Here is a 17,450-nt window from a genome sequence, read left to right as displayed (position 1 = left end):
TAAAATTCTTATACCGAGAGGTAAGTGCATGTTTATTAGAATTCTAGTTAATGTTCATAGGTTCATAGGGTCATCTGTGGGTCAATAAGGACTCCCAGAAGCTATAACTTCTAATGACAGTTACTACTTGTGAAAGAACATAATGCGTTATCTGCTGAAAAAGTGCATTTGCAGAAATTTGTGTTTTAGACTTATCTATGGCTATATCTAAACTATATGGTTGCCTGGCAAGGTAATGCAGTAATCTTGCAGAAAATACTGATATCTGAGAGATTTGAAAACAAAATCCTTGTGCATGTAGCTGTAAATATATTGTTCTTACACTGAAGTCTTCTGTGGTGTGAGATTTGCAATCTTCTTCCTGACAACCCTCTCTTAGCATGAATTCTTCAGAAAAGTTTAGTTCCTATGCCTGAAGCTTGGCAGTTTCTACTGGGGCCTGCAGTACTGTCAGTGCTTCAGGTTAGGTAGACACATCCAGTCTCATACTTTTCAGTTCTTTCTTATTTGATACAAAAAAAAAAAAATCTAACCTTTTAAAATGTTCAAGTCCTCACTCTATAACCAGGCATGACCCACACCACACAGGAAATATCTTTATTGCCTGTGGAAACAGAAGAACACGCAGGACTACCTTAAGTGCCAGATCTTCAACCTGACCATTTGTTGGAGACAAAGTGAGAAGTTCACAGCCCTTCTCAGTGCTAATAGGATTCTATGGAGGGGATCCAATACAAACATCACCAGGAGTGGCGCTTGTCTGTGATCTGAGGTATCAGTCAGGGAAGATGGTGAAGGTAAGGGATTGCTTTTAAGTCGTCCATTTTGGCAGATTCTTCTTCAAAGGCCATGGATTATCCCTCAAGTTTCACAGGACTGAGCTCACTTCCATCATCAGCTAATGAATGAGAGGGTGGGCAGAAGTACTTTTCCACCAACTAATTTAGGAATAATTTTAGCTCCAAATCTCTTATGCATATGAGTGCCTGGTCTTCTCACACTAAGCCCTCACTCTTGTAACACAGGCTTTGAGGCTCACCTTGGGTGTAGGATGTCTGTTTCTCTCTCTTCTTCTAGGCCTAAGAACTCATCAGTGTCAGATGGACAGACTCCTGTAGGCATTTCTATATCTTCTGAGTCTTTGCTTGTGTCATATGACCTGCGTTGACTGACTCATGCCTTAAGGGAAAGCATAATTAGGGAACATAACCTGGTGCCAGTGCAGGGCCTGACACAGGCATCTCAGTCACTACTGCTGCCTTTGATAAGCACTTCTAGCTATGCTATGGATTTACTGACAGTCTTACGTGTAGCCTGTTTCCCAGCCCACTTATGCTTTTGTGAGAGGGGTGCTGGCCTAATCATTTGGGATTTAGTGCTAGGGGATTGTCTCTGACCCCTTCTGAATCCAGTTGGACAAGACGTTGACTATGCACTGAGGACTCTTGTCACTTTGAAGGTCAAAGATAATGATTCATCTTCCACTGCTAGCAACCCTCTGGATGGTAAAACCACAGTCTCATGAAGTATTAGTGATCCTGGCCTGTGATCTCTAGTCCTTCTCCCCTAAAAGAAACGTTGTACCTGCCCTGAAAAATATATTTTTTTTCTCTGACACTGGTGCTTCTGCTTCCACAAAGAGGGTCTTAGTCTCTCAGTGCTGTGCCTTCCTTCCCCCTTCCCAATATTTGGACAGTATATCATTATGTATATCCGCCCTTAAATGGACAGCATATATGAACTCCTGCTGTGCTTCTATACTCATCCTTGCCTCCCCAGGAATTAATATTAAGTGTATGTACCCTATTATAAACTAAACTGTAAATTAAAATTGTCCTTTAGTACAGCAACCCGGTGAGCAAAAGCTAGCAGTCTACCCTAGTTGTAATCCTCCCTCTCTACCTTCCTGGTCTCTTCCCCATTTCCCTGTGTCCGAGGCCTACCTTTGTAATTACACAGTCTGGCCATTAGGTGGCAGCATTTCCTGCTTCTTTCTACACCTCTATGTATGCCTACACTACCTTAACCTAACTCTGCCCTGTTCTCAGCACCAGATTTAGTTAATCACTCTTTTACACTTTCTCTGCCCTGCATAGCCCCTAGCTCTTGTGAAACATATGCTCCTTTCAACTCTAATACTGAGTGCCTTTACTGTAGTCTCCTTACCCTAGATCTCTTCTCACCTTCACTGATACACTTTCTCCTCCTCCTTGGCTCTACCCACTCCGGCCGCCCTGCGGGCATACTCTGCTCCCCATACCCTGCCCCCAATTCCCACCCACCTCCAGCACCTCTACATTTATTCCACCCTTTCTCCACCCACTAATCCCAACTACCCAATAAAATCTCCTCCCAATTTACACCCCGTCCCCTATACACCCTACCTAATTACCCAATAAAAGCTTTTCCCTCTTCACAACTCCTCATCTCTTCCTCCTATATAAACACATTCATACTCTCTCTGCTCCCACCTTTTTAAACTCCCCTACCCTGGTTCCATTTTAATTTCAGTTAAACTTCTGCTCTGGTGCCATCCCCTCTTATTTCTCACTTGATTTATCCCTTCAAACTATACACATTAAACTACCTGTGTCCCATGATGCTTCCCTTTATTCTCTACACCCTCCAGGCCCCCTGCTTCCTCCTTGTATTCCTAATTCCCCTATGTTATGCCACCTCATACTCCTCCTATGTTCCACCTTTCCTATCTTCATCTCAAACTGACACATTCACTAGGTTGCTCCCATACTCATTCTCTCATTACTACTACATCTCCTCTTCCCTTATTCAACCCCATCCCTTGCACCTATTCTATCCTAAAATTATCACTTCTAAAGCCAAAATACTTGCCTCTAAACTAATGATATTTCCTACCAAACTTATAGGTTCATAGGTTCATAGATTAGTACTAGGCTAACTGCCCTTGTTGGCCATTTTCAGCCTAGCCAATTACCCCATGTGAGAATCAAACCCTGCACCTTATGTTTGTAAGGTGAACACCTTAACCATTATGCCAACCTCCCACCATGCAAAATAAACTCAAATGGCTAAAACCTCCTTCCTTCAACAACCTTATATTTGCTGGGGACATCCATCCCGACCCTGGGCCAAGCACCCTTACTAATAACTCTCCCCTCTTCACCTTTTTCTCCCTCCTCTCCCCACAATACCCTAGCATTCTTCACTCTCAATGCCCAAAGTTTCAACAATAAAATTCACCACTTTCAAGCATGGCTAACTCATAACCAACCTGACATCTTAGCCATCTCAGAAACCTGGCTCAAACCCCATATCTCTGACTCTGAAATCTTGCCTAAAGGATTTCAGTCCCTCAGAACTGACCAACTAAATAAAAAAGGTGGCGGCACTGCCCTTATCTACTCTAATCTTCTTACCTTAATCCCCCTCCAAATTCCTATCCCACAATTTAACAATACCAAACTAAGAGTTGGTCTACTAAAAATGAACAAGCACAAAAATATCTGCATCATAGCCCTTTATATATCTCCTGGTAACAACATCTCTACCCTCAAAGATATCCTTCTATGGGCCTCATCTGAAATTAATTACGAAACTTATATTCTAGGGGAGATAAATCTTGACTGGAACAAGTTCAATAATCCATCTCCCTCCCTATCCATCAACCTCTATAACTTCACTTAAGTAATCTTGTCCACCACTCGACCCAACAAAACAAATCCTCCAGGATCCATTATAGACTGGATCCTAGTCACCCATCCAAATAAAATAACTTACTCTGGTACCATTCCTGACACCATTAGCGACCACCTCCCTGCCCTCATACATCGTTCAACTACTTCTACCCCCCATCAGCATCAGTATAGTCTCGCCCGCAACCTTAGCAACTTCAACCCCTCAACTTTCTCAAATATCTTCAAACAAATAAACTGGCAAATCCTAAACACCCTTCCTCTTGATAAAGCAATAGAACACTTCAACTCTGTCTTCCTTGACACTCTAAATTCCATAGCACCACTAAGAAACAGAAGGATAAAAGCTAATACCGCTCCATGGCTCTCCAAAGAAACCAAGCAAATTATGCTTCAAAGGGACAAAGCCTGGAAGCTTTACCAGCTTTACCATAACAACAAACTGCCTAAAACCCTGATCAAATACAAACAACTCTGTAACCTCGCAAAGCAACACATCACAAAGGACAAAAAATACTACTACTTTAAACTCCAGTCCAAAAATAACCCCAAACAATTCTGGAAATCCATAAACTCCCTTCTCAACCCCGGCTCCAAGAATAACCCCTGCCCTGACCCAAGTATATCTGACCTTGATCTAAGCTCCAAAATTAATTCATTTTTTATTGAAACTATCTCCAACCTGACCAAGACCTTCCCTAACAATAATTCACCTAACCACATTTCCTCTTCTCCTAACCACCCTATGTTTGAGCTTAAGCCAATTTCTACTAATCTCATAAAAATACTCTTATCCAAACTTAAACCTTGCTCCAGTGCTCCTGATAATATTCCCTCATCCTTCCTAAAATGCACAGCCGACAGTATTGTAATCCCAATTAGCATCACAATCAACAGATCTATAAAGGAGTCATATGTACCCAAACTATGGCATTCTGCTTACATTCTTCCTCTCCACAAAGGTGGCAAAAATACTGACATCTCAAACTTATGGCCCATTGCTCTGCTCTCTCCAATCTCCAAAATTGTAGAAAAATGTATCCTTCTCCACCTTATGCCTTTCCTAACCCAAAACCAACTCCTAACATCTACCCAGCATGGCATCCGCCCTGGCCCATAGCACCATAACCGCTCTTCTCTCCTTCTTAGAAACTGTCAACCAAGCCCAAGATTCAGGACATTTAGTTTCCACAGTTCTTCTTGACCTTTCTAAGACTTCTGACACTGCTTCCCATAACCACCTTATCTATCACCTCTCTTACCTACATCTCACTCCAAACACTGTCGCCTGGTTCTCTAGCTACCTGTCAGAGAGATCTCAGGCAGTTAAATGGAAGAGCACCATCTCCTCATTTCTTCCTACCCCAACTGGCATCCCTCAAGGGTCCATCCTCAGACCTATGCTTTTTAACATCTTTATCAATAACCTTCACTCTGCCATTCCTGATGCCAAAATCATTCAATATGCAGATGATTCTACGATAGTCTGCTCTGCTTCAAACCTCCCTGAACTACGGACTAAAACTCAAGCTGCCTTTTCTATTACTGAATACTGGATGCAGCAAAATCACCTGTCTCTAAATGCAAATAAATGTAAACTTCTACTTTTCTCTCCCTCCAAGACTTTCTCTTTTGACAAAAATTCATTTAAAGTCCTCAGCCATTCCAACTTTCCCATTGAAGTAGTTCCCTTTACAAAACTTCTTGGCATTACTATTGATGAACACCTCAAGTTCGATATCCATATCCAACAAAATATAAAGAAAACCCACCAAAAGCTAGGTATGCTTTATAGGAACAACCTCTTTCTCTCAAACTCCACTAGACATACTTTAGCTACTACTTACCTCCTCCCATCCCTGTTATATGAAGCCCCTCTTCTAACTAACCTGACCACCACCAACACCTCTAAACTTTAAAACTGCTATAACAAAATCTCCAAATTTGCCTCCAGATCCAAAAACTCCACCCATCACTGCCATACCCTTAATTCTCTAAACTGGCTAGAACTCCCTGATTATCTAGACTACCTCCAACTTACCACAGCACACAGACTTGTATTTCACCCAAATAAATGTCCAACTCTAATAAACATCCTTCCCCCCTACACCCCCAATAGACCTCTTAGATTTGAAAATTAAAACCTAATTACTATCCACAAACCAAAACGGCCTGCTGGCCAGCTTCTCTTCTCTTTCTCACTAGGCAAGAAATGGAATTCTCTCCCTTCCACTCTTAGGACAATAACTAACTCAGAAAACTTTAAAACCCAGCTTTTCACTTACTTGCACTCCAAATGGAAATGCACCTGCTTTCACCCTAATTCTTTCTAACAACTTCCCTAAGGAGGTGCTACTCCTTGGCTCCTAATCTCTCTAACACCTCAACAACTAGTTCCCTGAGTGTCTCTAGCTCTCTGCAATTACTTCTAAAGATACTATATCTACCTTGTAAATATTGTAAATAGCTTCTTATGTCGAATGAATGCATGTAAACTGTTTCCTTACTTTAATCGATTATGTATAATGTTACTACACTTCAATTGTTATGAAGGTATTTCCTAAATGAATCTCCACAGTACAGCCTTCCAGATACATCAAAATTATCTTTGTCAACTAAGCCTGATACAGAATGTTCATTCATGTAAACTGTACTTTATTTTTGTAACTTACTTACTTTTGTATCTTTAATGTTTTATGTTGTATTGGAGCTTTTCTCCACGGGCCTCCACTGAAAATGGGCACTCATGGGCCAGTGGACTTCCCTGGTCACCAAACTGAAATAAAATAAATAAATAAGTAAATAAATAATAATGATGCTATCTATTTATTATCCTCAGTACCAGTACTATCATTTCCCTGCTGTTCTGTATCTGTATAATGTATAGCATCCTTCCTGTATCACTATACTACCATCCCTTCCCTGTCAGTACTTGAATGTTATAACAGTGCCATCTGTCCCATAGTCATTGTTTCCTGTACCAATATGTTCCACTGTCTTCTGTTGCAGCCCCTGTCCACTGTAATATTACACTCATCCTTTCTCTACCAGTAGATGCACATTTTAATATTATATTAATGCCTGTTTTCCTATCATTAACTGTATACTGTTGCATAAACCATACACCTTGGCACCTGTAAGGTTTGCTCCTGCAATGATATCTCTGTTCCTATCAATGCACTGTTTTTCTCCCTCCTCCTCCCTAATGTTTCTATATTATAATGCTGTAGTGCTGTTCCTTCCTCCAAGTATCTGTAAAATGTATCAGTCTAATATTAGCTATTTTCCCCCACTACCCAAAGACAGTGTCACTATACTCTTTTCTCTTTCATCTCAGTGTTTGGACCCTTTGTACTCTTATCATTAGGTGCTCCATGTATTACTGTATGTACTTAATTCCCCAGTAGCCTTACTGCATCTATATCAGAGTACCACCATCCTTTCATTGTTAGTACCTAAGCATTGTGTCACACATAAATAATGCAGTATGCAGAGCAGTTTCTTTCTCCTTCAGTACCTACACTGTATTGTTATACCACTACTCCCTGTACTTCTATACTGCAGCTATTATATCTGTAGTCTTACTATCTCAGTACTTGCACAGTCTGTTATTATCCTGCTCAGTATCTGTACTCCCAGTCAATGCACTGACATTTCTTCCCATTCAGTAAGCTTCTGGCTTATAATTAAACCCCTTCTTCATCCATATTAAGACTAGGATAGACACAGTTTCCCTTATGCCACCTCACCCACAACACCTGTAAATGTCTGTGTAATACTGCAAACATGTCATTTCCATAGCTTTCCTTTTCTTCCAATACACTTTAACCCTACTGGGAGGTGCATGGTGCAGTGATAAGCATTGTCACCTCACAGCAAGAGGTTCTCTGGTTCTATTCTTGGCTAGGGTGCCTTCTGTGTGGAGTCTGCATGTCTCCCCTGCATTCACATGGGTTTCCAACAGGTGCTACAGTTTCCTCCCACATTCCAAAGATATGTGTCTAGAGCATTTCTCCCCGGGCATCCTCTGAAAATGGGCTCTGTCCCAGTTGGACTTTCCCAGTAAACAAATGGTAAATAAATAAATAAAACAAATACTCACTCCACACTCATACTAAGTTCACTTTTGAATATGAAGCTAACCTGTTCTCACCTTTTAGCAGTAACTAGAGCTGCTTCACCTTTCTCAAGAAACTGCCTCATTGTGCAGGGCAGTGATGGCTCAAAAGCATTCAAATCGATGACATTTCCTCCTTCCTTCTGCTCTACACCAAGTCGTATCTCTTCAGAAGACTTGTGCTTAAACTGGATGAGTCTCATAGTGCTAGACACACCCCTTTTTAGGTAGTGATGGCTGTTTTGAAGACCGCTACAGACTCTACTTGCTGGTCGTACAAATAAGGACATTATTCATCTGTCAAGAGAAGAAAAAGAATCAAGGGATATTTGCTGTTAGCACAATCTGCTTTCAGGCAGTAGTCACTGTAGATTATTACTAAGTTTATCATATTATGAGCAACAGTGAAGACACACTTCTGTCTAGCTTGCTGTGTGACAAAGATGGCAGTTTCATACATGCTTCACTCATTAAGTATCCTACAATATTTCTGAAACACAGACACAAATTTCAAATTAGTTAAAACCCTACAATTTCTTAACAAAGAACCACATTGTTAATCCTCATGAAATACACATTTGGAACTGTATACACATAAGAATGGTTTGCTTGTTGTATGGCAGACCACATGTGCTGTTATGCAGTATACACTGCATGCCTCTCAGTGTAAGAAAACATGACACTAGTTACAAAGCTGGAGTGATGCAAAAGCATGCTGAATGATGATAATAAAATAGCAGCTGACTTTCAAGACGGCTGCATACTAAGTAACAGTTTAATTTCATATCTCCCAGCTGAAAACAGAAACTCAGAAAACAGAGCCAGTGAATTTGTCTTTTTGGTTAAATTTCAGTTACTGGCTAGTAGGTGCAGTGCCTGGATGGCAGCAAAGAAGAAATTTAGAGAACCTAAAAGAAAATCATCCACAAACAGTGAAGAGATGCAACAGCTTAATTTCATATATCCCAGCTGAAAAGAGAAACTCCGAAAACAGAGCGGGTGAAGAGGATACACTTGCCGGGAAAAATCCTGCAGCTAGCTGTACAGCAAAAGCAGTTCAAGCTGAAGCTTTGGTGCAAGATACAACTTTCAGTAATCTATTGGAAAAATAAGTCAAGTGTGCTCAGAGCTCATTAAAATAAATGAAACACTGAAGGAGTATATCAACTCAAATAACAAAAGGCTGGAAAAAAATAGAAGACACTTTAAATAGTTATGCAGATGAGCTGATAAAACTGCAAAAATCAGAGGTCAAAATATAGAAAAGACTGTATGAGTATGACTGCTCAAGAAGAAATGTTTCAAAAAATGTAGCATTAGAGGACAGAACACATAGGGAAATCCTGAGATTTTCTGCTACACCAGAGAAACTGGAAGGAACAGTCTGCATTAATTTTATGAAAGCACAAATAAGCAACTGGACTAGTATTCCATAGAAAGAGTTGTTAATTGAAAGAGCACATTGTGTGTGTATGCTCCAAATCTGGCCATGAGAAAGCAGCCACATCTTCTAATAGTAAAGATGCAATCTAGGTGAGAGAGTTGAACTATGTCAGAAGGGCAAAGTACTAAAAGATGGATACAGTATAGTGTTTTTGAAAAATTATTACTCACTGTATATCAGGCAAAAGAGGAGTATATTTATTTCAGCAAGCAGGGAATGTCAAGAGGTAGGTGTGACATTCAAGCTGCTTTATCCATCTATCTTCAGAATATTTTTTCCCAGAGGTTCAAAGTCAGTTTTGGTACAGGACATACTATAGAGGAAATACAAAATGTCTGTCCAACAAAAAGTGAGCTATCAAACAGAAGGGGATTCTGCTTAGTAAAGCTCTTAGTAAAGCTCATAGAGAGATTATGTCAGTGAAACCTTTTCCAATAATCCATAGGAAAATACCTGAGACAGAAAAAAGCATAGAAGTTGACTAGAAGAACCAGGAGTACATTGGAAAAAAAACAGTGACTGGAGCTGGGAGGTGGAGATCAACACAAAAAATAGTAACTCTGAAATCAATGAACAAATGTGGGATTACAAAGCATTAATCATGTTTGTGAAATATGGCAGAACAGGGAAACCTGGAAATATTGTACTTTTTGACTGCTAAACTTGTAGGGGACTCCAAAGCATATGCCCTACTTCATGTCATTAGTATTTGGAAGAACATTAAAGGAGGAGTGGAATGAAAGAGGTAATTGTAAGTAAAATCATTTTGTTCTTAACAGTATTTTAAAACTTTTTCAGTTATTTTTGTGTATAATAGGGATATTAAAGTAAACAGGTGCCTTTTCCCTTCCTCTTTTTGTTCTTTTTCAGTTTTAAGAAGTGTAGGCACTTTAATGTAAAATGACATGAGATCTTGAACAAAACAGCATGATATAAGTAAAACTGATATCCATGTTCTTACTTTTGCATGGTGGAATGACTGGATTAAGGCCCTTGGCTTGATCCAAGAACAAGTTTTAAGTGGAAGCAAGTAAAAAACAAAACATTGAATGTAATAAAATGTTTTTCTTTAGCAAATGTTTACAGTGCAACATGAGAAGCTTGTAGCTGAAGACAACTGTGGATCTAGTTCACATATCTCTATGGAGGCAAGCTGATAATGGCAATAAAACAGAAAATGTTTTTCTTTCAGTGGCAGATAATGTTTTTTGAAAGAATTGAAGTTGTTTTCTACATCTGGCAGAGGAATAAAGATAAGACAAATACAGACAGCACTTAGTATAATTAAAAGCACAGGGTGTACCGTGTGTCTAAACATGAGTAGCCTTAATTATAGGTTAAGTAAAGCCTGTGAGTGTAGCTGTCAATCTGGGATGATTGTTCCCATTGGGAGGGTTAAACTTCATTATTTGAAGATGTGTTTGCCTTAAGTTAATAGGTTTTGTGAGTGTGTGTGTGTGTGTGTGTGTGTATATGTGTGTGCGTGCGTGTGTGATTGTGGGTTTCATTAAAACAAAAAGTCTTGTAAAGTATGGCATAGATTCAAATGGATATGTCAAGAAATAAAAGTATAAAAGATCAACCTGCCAAACATTAGAGTATATATGTAACACAAAAGCTGAAACAAGACATTTAAATAAAGTTGTTATATATAAAAGGTGGGAAAAATAATTTCTTATCATGGCATCACTTTCCATATTATCTTTGAATGAGAATAATCTCACAGGTATATACAAAAAAGTAGTGAACTATATTAAATAATGCAGAGTGCAAATAGCTATGCTACTGGAGACATGTTTGGAAAGAATTGACCGTGTGAATTGGAGAAAGAAAGGATTTCAAGACGGTTATTCAGTAGAATATCTGGGACAAAGGAAAGGAGAGTGCCTGTATTAATTGGTAGAGGAGCTCCAACAGTGATAAAAGAGGGAAAAAAGATAGTAATGGTAAATTTTTAGTAGTATGGGGCTACTGGCAAGGGAGGAGGATTACACTGGCATGTATTTGTATTCCATGTGAAACTGCTACAGTGGAGCTTAAGAAAATTTTGAGAGAAATAATCAGCTTTCAGCAGGGAATATTAATTATGTAATCACAATGAACAAAACATGCTGGAGGGATAGATTCCTGACCCAGAGACTCCCCATACTCTGGAATAGACTGCCCATACATGTCAAGCAGAGCGCCTCCTTGGCCCTCTTCAAAAGGATACTTAACGATTGGATGGGAGATAGGAAATTCACCCCGGAATCACATCAGTTGCCCTGTTAGACAGAGGTACAGAGGAGTAAATATTGTGGGAAGAAATATCCAGGGAATTGTTATGGCTAGGCTTGTATAGGCCCTAGGGCTGATGGCCTAGTACCAACCTATGAGCCTATGATTGGAATTTGATTTGGAACAGTGAGGGTATATTGGGGTGGGGCCTAGAAGGGAAAGTACAACAAAAGAAGGGGATGAGTGCCTTCATCAATTACAAGTAATCGTGCAACTGACAAAAGCATCCATCATGATTACCTTCAATATAGGTCTGAAAAGGAGTCTTCTTTGATGTACAGTTTTCTTTATAAACTGGAACTTATGAAGCTTGCAGACTTCATTCAGAATTGAATGTCTGGTCATTATCCTTCATCTGAACTGTTACCATCTGGCATATCCTACTGCCACTTATATATATATATGTAATGCTGTTACTTCCCCAGCATAACCTGTAGACTATTATTTAGCATATTGTCATATGAAGACAGTTTTCCTTCTATCCAATTCTCTCTCTGAAAAAGATGGTAATTGCATATTGCAGATCCAAAAAATGTAACTAATCTTAAGATTCAAAAGAGGATCATTTGCAGGAAGATTTAGAAGTCTTGTAGAATATTACAAAGCTACCAAAGGTACATGTAAAGTTGCTTAGAAAGTGTACTCTAGAAAACAGAGAGATTCAAACATTCAAAGAAGCTATGATGGAAGGTCAGCCAGCTGAGTTAGCAGTACCTCCATATATCAGTGGATTTATCACTATTTGGATAAAATCAGGTCTATAATAGTTGATCAAAAGTCCACTTCCACAAATATGTATTCATCGACCCCTATGCAGCGAACATCCTTTTATCAAATGTTCAGATCACTGAACTTTTTTCCCCAGGGTACTGAGTTAGCTGGCCAACATATGGAAATTTTCCCTTTTCCTCACTGTAGTACGATCTCAGAGTTGGTATATATAAGTAGGGGGGTGTAGGAGAGCTGGACTGTGTGGAGGGGCATTGCCCCCCCCCCACACTTTGGTGAGTTTGTTATATTGCGGTGTGCATTGCTTGGTGTGTTGGCTTACTAAATTAATTACCTGGGAAAATATTCACTGATTTGTGCATTTGATAAAAGGATTGTTTGCTGAATAAGGATCGATTAATAAGTATTTGTGGAATTGGGAGTTTCAATGAAATAATACAGACCCAATACAATCAGTTTTATCCATACTCTCATGTTCAATTCTGAGAAAATGATTATAACAAGGGCCTTAGTCTGAAATGACCATAAGGGCTGTATGAAGACTCTTACACTCAGCTGGAGATTACAATCCCTAAGAAAAAAGAGTGGTATTTAAGCCAGATTGGAATATAGTGCAATAGATTCCATCACCCAGAATTATGCTGGTTTAAGGACTGCTTCAGGCCTGAGGGCTGTAAATTTGAGATCCCTGAATTATATCTTACCAAATGAGAAAAACTGTGCTGCAGTTTTTGGTAGTTAGGTTAATACACACACACACACACACACACACACACACACACACACACACACACACACACACACACACACACACACACACACACACACACACACACGCACACACACACTGTGTGTGTGTGTGTGTGTGTGTGTGTGTGTGCGTGCGTGCGTGCGTGCATGCGCGCGTGTGTGTGTGTCTCTGTAAATGTATAAGATTCTTTAGCTACTGCCTGTTTTTTCTAAATTTTGTTTTCTTGCCTGTCTACTCAAAATGGTGGTTCCTCTGAGCTGGCTTCTGGGCTGCCTACATATGCTCTTATCAATCTCCTTTTTTTTAAACAAGAAACATCTTTATTAAATTATCATGTATGACATAGGCAATCATACATTTATATAAAGGAAAACCAACCATACATCACGAGCCATAATTTTAGTTACAAACATTATATATCACTTAAAATCTATGGAGTCATTGTCAGTCAAACGTTACATAGCTCATTCGAATCCTGCCTTCTTTTAAACCTCATTCTTCCTCTGCATGTATTGTTCCCACAATTTCCATTTTTTTCTATGTAATTTTCTCCTACCCTTTTCTAAAGTTCCCAGTTCCAGTTGTTTTATCTCTGTTACTGTATTCACTACTTCTACTATGGTTTGTTTAGACTTTGATTTCCATTTTCTAGTAATTGCTTTTTTTGGCAGCCACCATAATTAGGTTCAAGACCTTTCTATGTCTAGGCAATTTCAATTATGTATCATAGCTCAGAAAAATAATTTCCTTAGTTAGCCCACCCAGTATCTCTGACAGAGTAATCTGCAGGGAATATTTAAAATCTGCCAGCTCATTACACTCCCAGAAAGTATGTTCTCAATTACTTCTTTCGTCCCCATCACACCTCCAACATTTGCTGTCTACTTGAGGAAAAATTATTTGGAGTCTACTTGGGGTATAGAAATATATATGTAAACACTTCCAAACAAAGATCCTAAATCTCCCTCTTATCAATTTCCTTAACACTATTGTTATCTGATGTACCAAAAAGATAAATCTTAAAAAGGTATAACATCTCCGCAAGGAGTTAAGTATGGAAAGATTTCAGCCCCTGAAGTACTATGCAGCTGACATTCTTATGGAACTGTTCATAAATAAACTTTCTAGATTGAACCAGCTACAGGGGTGAGAGCTAACTAACAGATAATTGCTGTACTTGCAATTTATTAACATAATGCCTGCAAACAGTTCAGATAATAATATTGAAAGTAAACAGATAATGTTTATGACTCAGAACTAGACAACCAGACATCTGGCATAACAAAGAGGAAATATAATAGCAGAACAGATACATTTGAAAAACTACCAGAATAACAAGTATAAAATTGAAAAAAAAAACAGAGGTGAATTGGGCAAATTCTAGTTAATTGCAAAAATATGTCAAACAAGGCTAAAGATCCAGGAGGGACTTGAGTTTGGATGCAGGTGAACCTTGTGCTTAGTGAGTGGTTTTAAAATAAACAGAGGAAAAAACAATACTATTGTTGCTGTCTGTAACAGTGGGTACAAGCATTACTTATCCCACTGCCCAGTCTTAACTGTGTTTTGTTAAATGAATATGAAAACAATGCCTAGGTTACCAGCAATTGTGAATATTTTTCCAGGAGGTGCTTCAAAAGTAGCTCTTTGGGCCTTGGACTTTATTTCATTTATGCATTTATATAAATGTTTAATTTCAACATTTTTGATGACAAGAATAATCAAATAAAACTACAGAGTCTGGAACATTTTTGCTAACTTGCATATAGAGTTAATTGAGATAGTTTTTTACATCTACAAAGATCTACAAATGGTAGAAAAATGCAGATAACAGAAAAAAGTGGCAAAAGACAGTGATGGTTATAAGGTATTAACATTCTTCAGCACAGAAATTTAATTAATAATTATCTGTGTGCATTTTGGAACAAAGTAATATTTTTCTTTTTAACTGCTTTGTGGCCTGGAATTAAAGTTAACATGTGGACACAATATTTAAACAATGCAATGGGTTACAGTCAGTAGAAGGAACATACCAAAATGCATTTTTTATATCAAATTATGCAGTTACTTACAAATTATGAATAAGGTAATGTGAAAGAATGTCAGTGTTAGAGAGTTTCATCTTAAGATGTTAAAACAGCTGTTTGAGGTACACGTTAAGTAAGCATGACATTGCAGAGGGGGTCTATATTAGAACGACTTTTAAAAACGTCAAATGTTCTAATATCGACCCCTATTCAGCTTACGCTGACAATATCGAACATGCAGAACAGCGAATTTTTTCCCTGGGAAAAAATTTGCTGTTCCGACACACATACACACAACACAATCACACCAAACAAACAGCAATCCACCCACATACACCTAAAATCCTACATCTAAACTCTATACAAACCCTAACCCTAAGGTCCGTCACTATTGCACACTCACCTCACTGTGTCCTAACCCTAACTCACCTACCCCACCCTAACCCTCACGTCCACACAATCGCACAATTACCTGATATGTGCCCTAACCCTAACTCACCTACCCCACACCCTAACCCTCACGTCCACACAACCGCACACTTACCTGATCCCGACCCGTAACTTTCCACCACAGTGCTGAACATAGCGAAGCCACAGGAACGGCCAACCGAATTCCTTCCCTAGGAAGAAATTTGGTGTTCCACAGCTTCGCTATTTTCGGCGTTCTCTGAATAGGGGTCGATATTAAAACATTCGAAGTTGTAAAACGTCGATGTTCTAATACAGACCCGTGCTGAGTTGAAGGGTAGCAGTGTGATTTACTGTGCAAAAGCCACTTCCTGAAAGGGACTTGCAGTGCTATAGTTCATGGGGTTTCCCTCAGACTCTCTCAGATAATAAAGTAAAAGTTTAAGTCTAAAACACTACAGACATTTGAACATTTTCATCAGTCTTTGCCCCCCTGTCAAACAACAGCCCCATTCAGGCTAGTCAACCCAGTAATTCTCCATCAATGAGGCAAGGGTCAGACAAGAGGTGCCATCATTTAAACAGCTGTTGGGATGGTTCTAGGTTTTTCTTTTTTTTTTTTTGAACTCTACAGATGTTCTTCGTGTTTCACTGTTGCAGTCATCACATTTGGGTTATCCCTGTCAGGGTAGCCCTCGGCCAGCCCGAATACCACAGGCTTAATATTTCTGCATGGGTTGTTGTCGCTTCAGGACTGACGTGAGGTCATCAGTAGTTTAAAGTAAGGCAGCCGACGCTGTTACATCAGTCTTTCTTGCCGTAAAGCCTGAAGCAGAAGTAGTTCTCACGAGTGATGGTCAGCTGCTACCTGAGTTTCGTCTACCGAATTGAAGTTGAAGTCTTCTAAAACGAAGTACCCCGTTGGGGATCCTTTTTTCTTGCACTAATCGATGTCAGAAAACATTAATAATTGTCTCGCCTGTGGAAAAAAAATATCACATCGAGACGTTCATTCTTACTGCATCACTTGTTTAGGCCTAGACCACAACGTCCCCCGTTGTCGCTTTTGTGCTTTGCCAGAACTATCCGTCGTTGGGCTCTTATTATAGTTAGATATTTTCTCTTACAGTCCTCGAATTCCGATATGGCTTCGGTAAGTCATCTGACAGCAGATCTTCTGAAAAAATGTAAAGATAAAGACAGAGACAAACCGCACAGGTCCAAACCTACCAACGATGCTTCCATTAAGCTAGTCGTCAGTCCTCCGGTATTCAGTGAGGTGTTTTCACAGCCCCTGATGCCCGCTTCTGTGGATGTGCAGGCCACTATCGAGACCCTTTCTGAGTCTGGTATGCCGCAAAACTCTTCTCTGACTAAGGATCCTGCAGTCGTCTCTACCTTGGATGGGTCCGGAGCCACTGAGCAGGCACCAGCTTCCGAGGAAGTCCTTCGTACTACCAATTCTTGACACAAACAGACGTCTTCTTTCATGACTACCATTCTTTTGAAAACAACTGAGTTTCTTAGGTCCAGGGTATGAACCACACCCAAGAAACTGACGACCCAATCTCAGGCACCTGCTTCCTTGCCTCAGTCTCAAATGCTTAAAATGGTGGAATACCTTATAATGCTGATCAGGGGAAGCCAAGCTACCCCCTCCAAAAGTAAAAGAGATCTGTCCCCTGTAGTTTTGTCTGAACAAGAGTCAGATAACTCTGATGGATCTGAATATGAAGACATGCAACCCCTCTCTACTTATGAGAATTCTGATGCAGAGGATTCCATCCCTTCAGCCTCTCCCCCAGAGGAATTTTCCTTTGGGGAAACCCTTCATACCTTAAGGGAGCATTTCCAATGGGAGAGTCAAGACTACCCTCAGTCTAAAAAGAGACTCAGGGAATTTTTAGATCTTCCACAGCACAGACCCTTGGCGATCCCCCCAGTCCTGGATGTTGTGGAGGATGTTTTCCTGGAATCCAGCTTGACTCCTGACACCCTCCCTCCTGCAACCAGAAAACCAGACAGG

The 17,450-nt window shown here is 39.7% G+C and overlaps 1 protein-coding gene across 2 annotated transcripts in view; it reads right to left on the bottom strand.

The window, feature by feature from the left end:
• Window positions 1-17,450, bottom strand: part of LOC122811992 (fumarylacetoacetate hydrolase domain-containing protein 2-like) — a 256,975-nt gene that overhangs the window by 225,754 nt on the left and 13,771 nt on the right. For both annotated transcript variants that reach the window (XM_044084200.1, XM_044084201.1), the window contains exon 2: window positions 7,825-8,085. In XM_044084200.1, the coding sequence (XP_043940135.1) occupies window positions 7,825-8,078 (254 nt within the window). In that variant the 5' untranslated portion in view covers window positions 8,079-8,085. The remainder of the gene's footprint in view (window positions 1-7,824; window positions 8,086-17,450) is intronic.

The sequence above is a fragment of the Protopterus annectens genome, chromosome 9.part0 (assembly GCF_019279795.1).
Source record: "Protopterus annectens isolate FY-2018-M chromosome 9.part0, PAN1.0, whole genome shotgun sequence".
Lineage (NCBI taxonomy): Eukaryota > Metazoa > Chordata > Ceratodontiformes > Protopteridae > Protopterus > Protopterus annectens.
The sequence above is the reverse complement of the archived record's forward strand: the minus strand, read 5'-3'. Positions and strand labels throughout refer to the sequence as shown.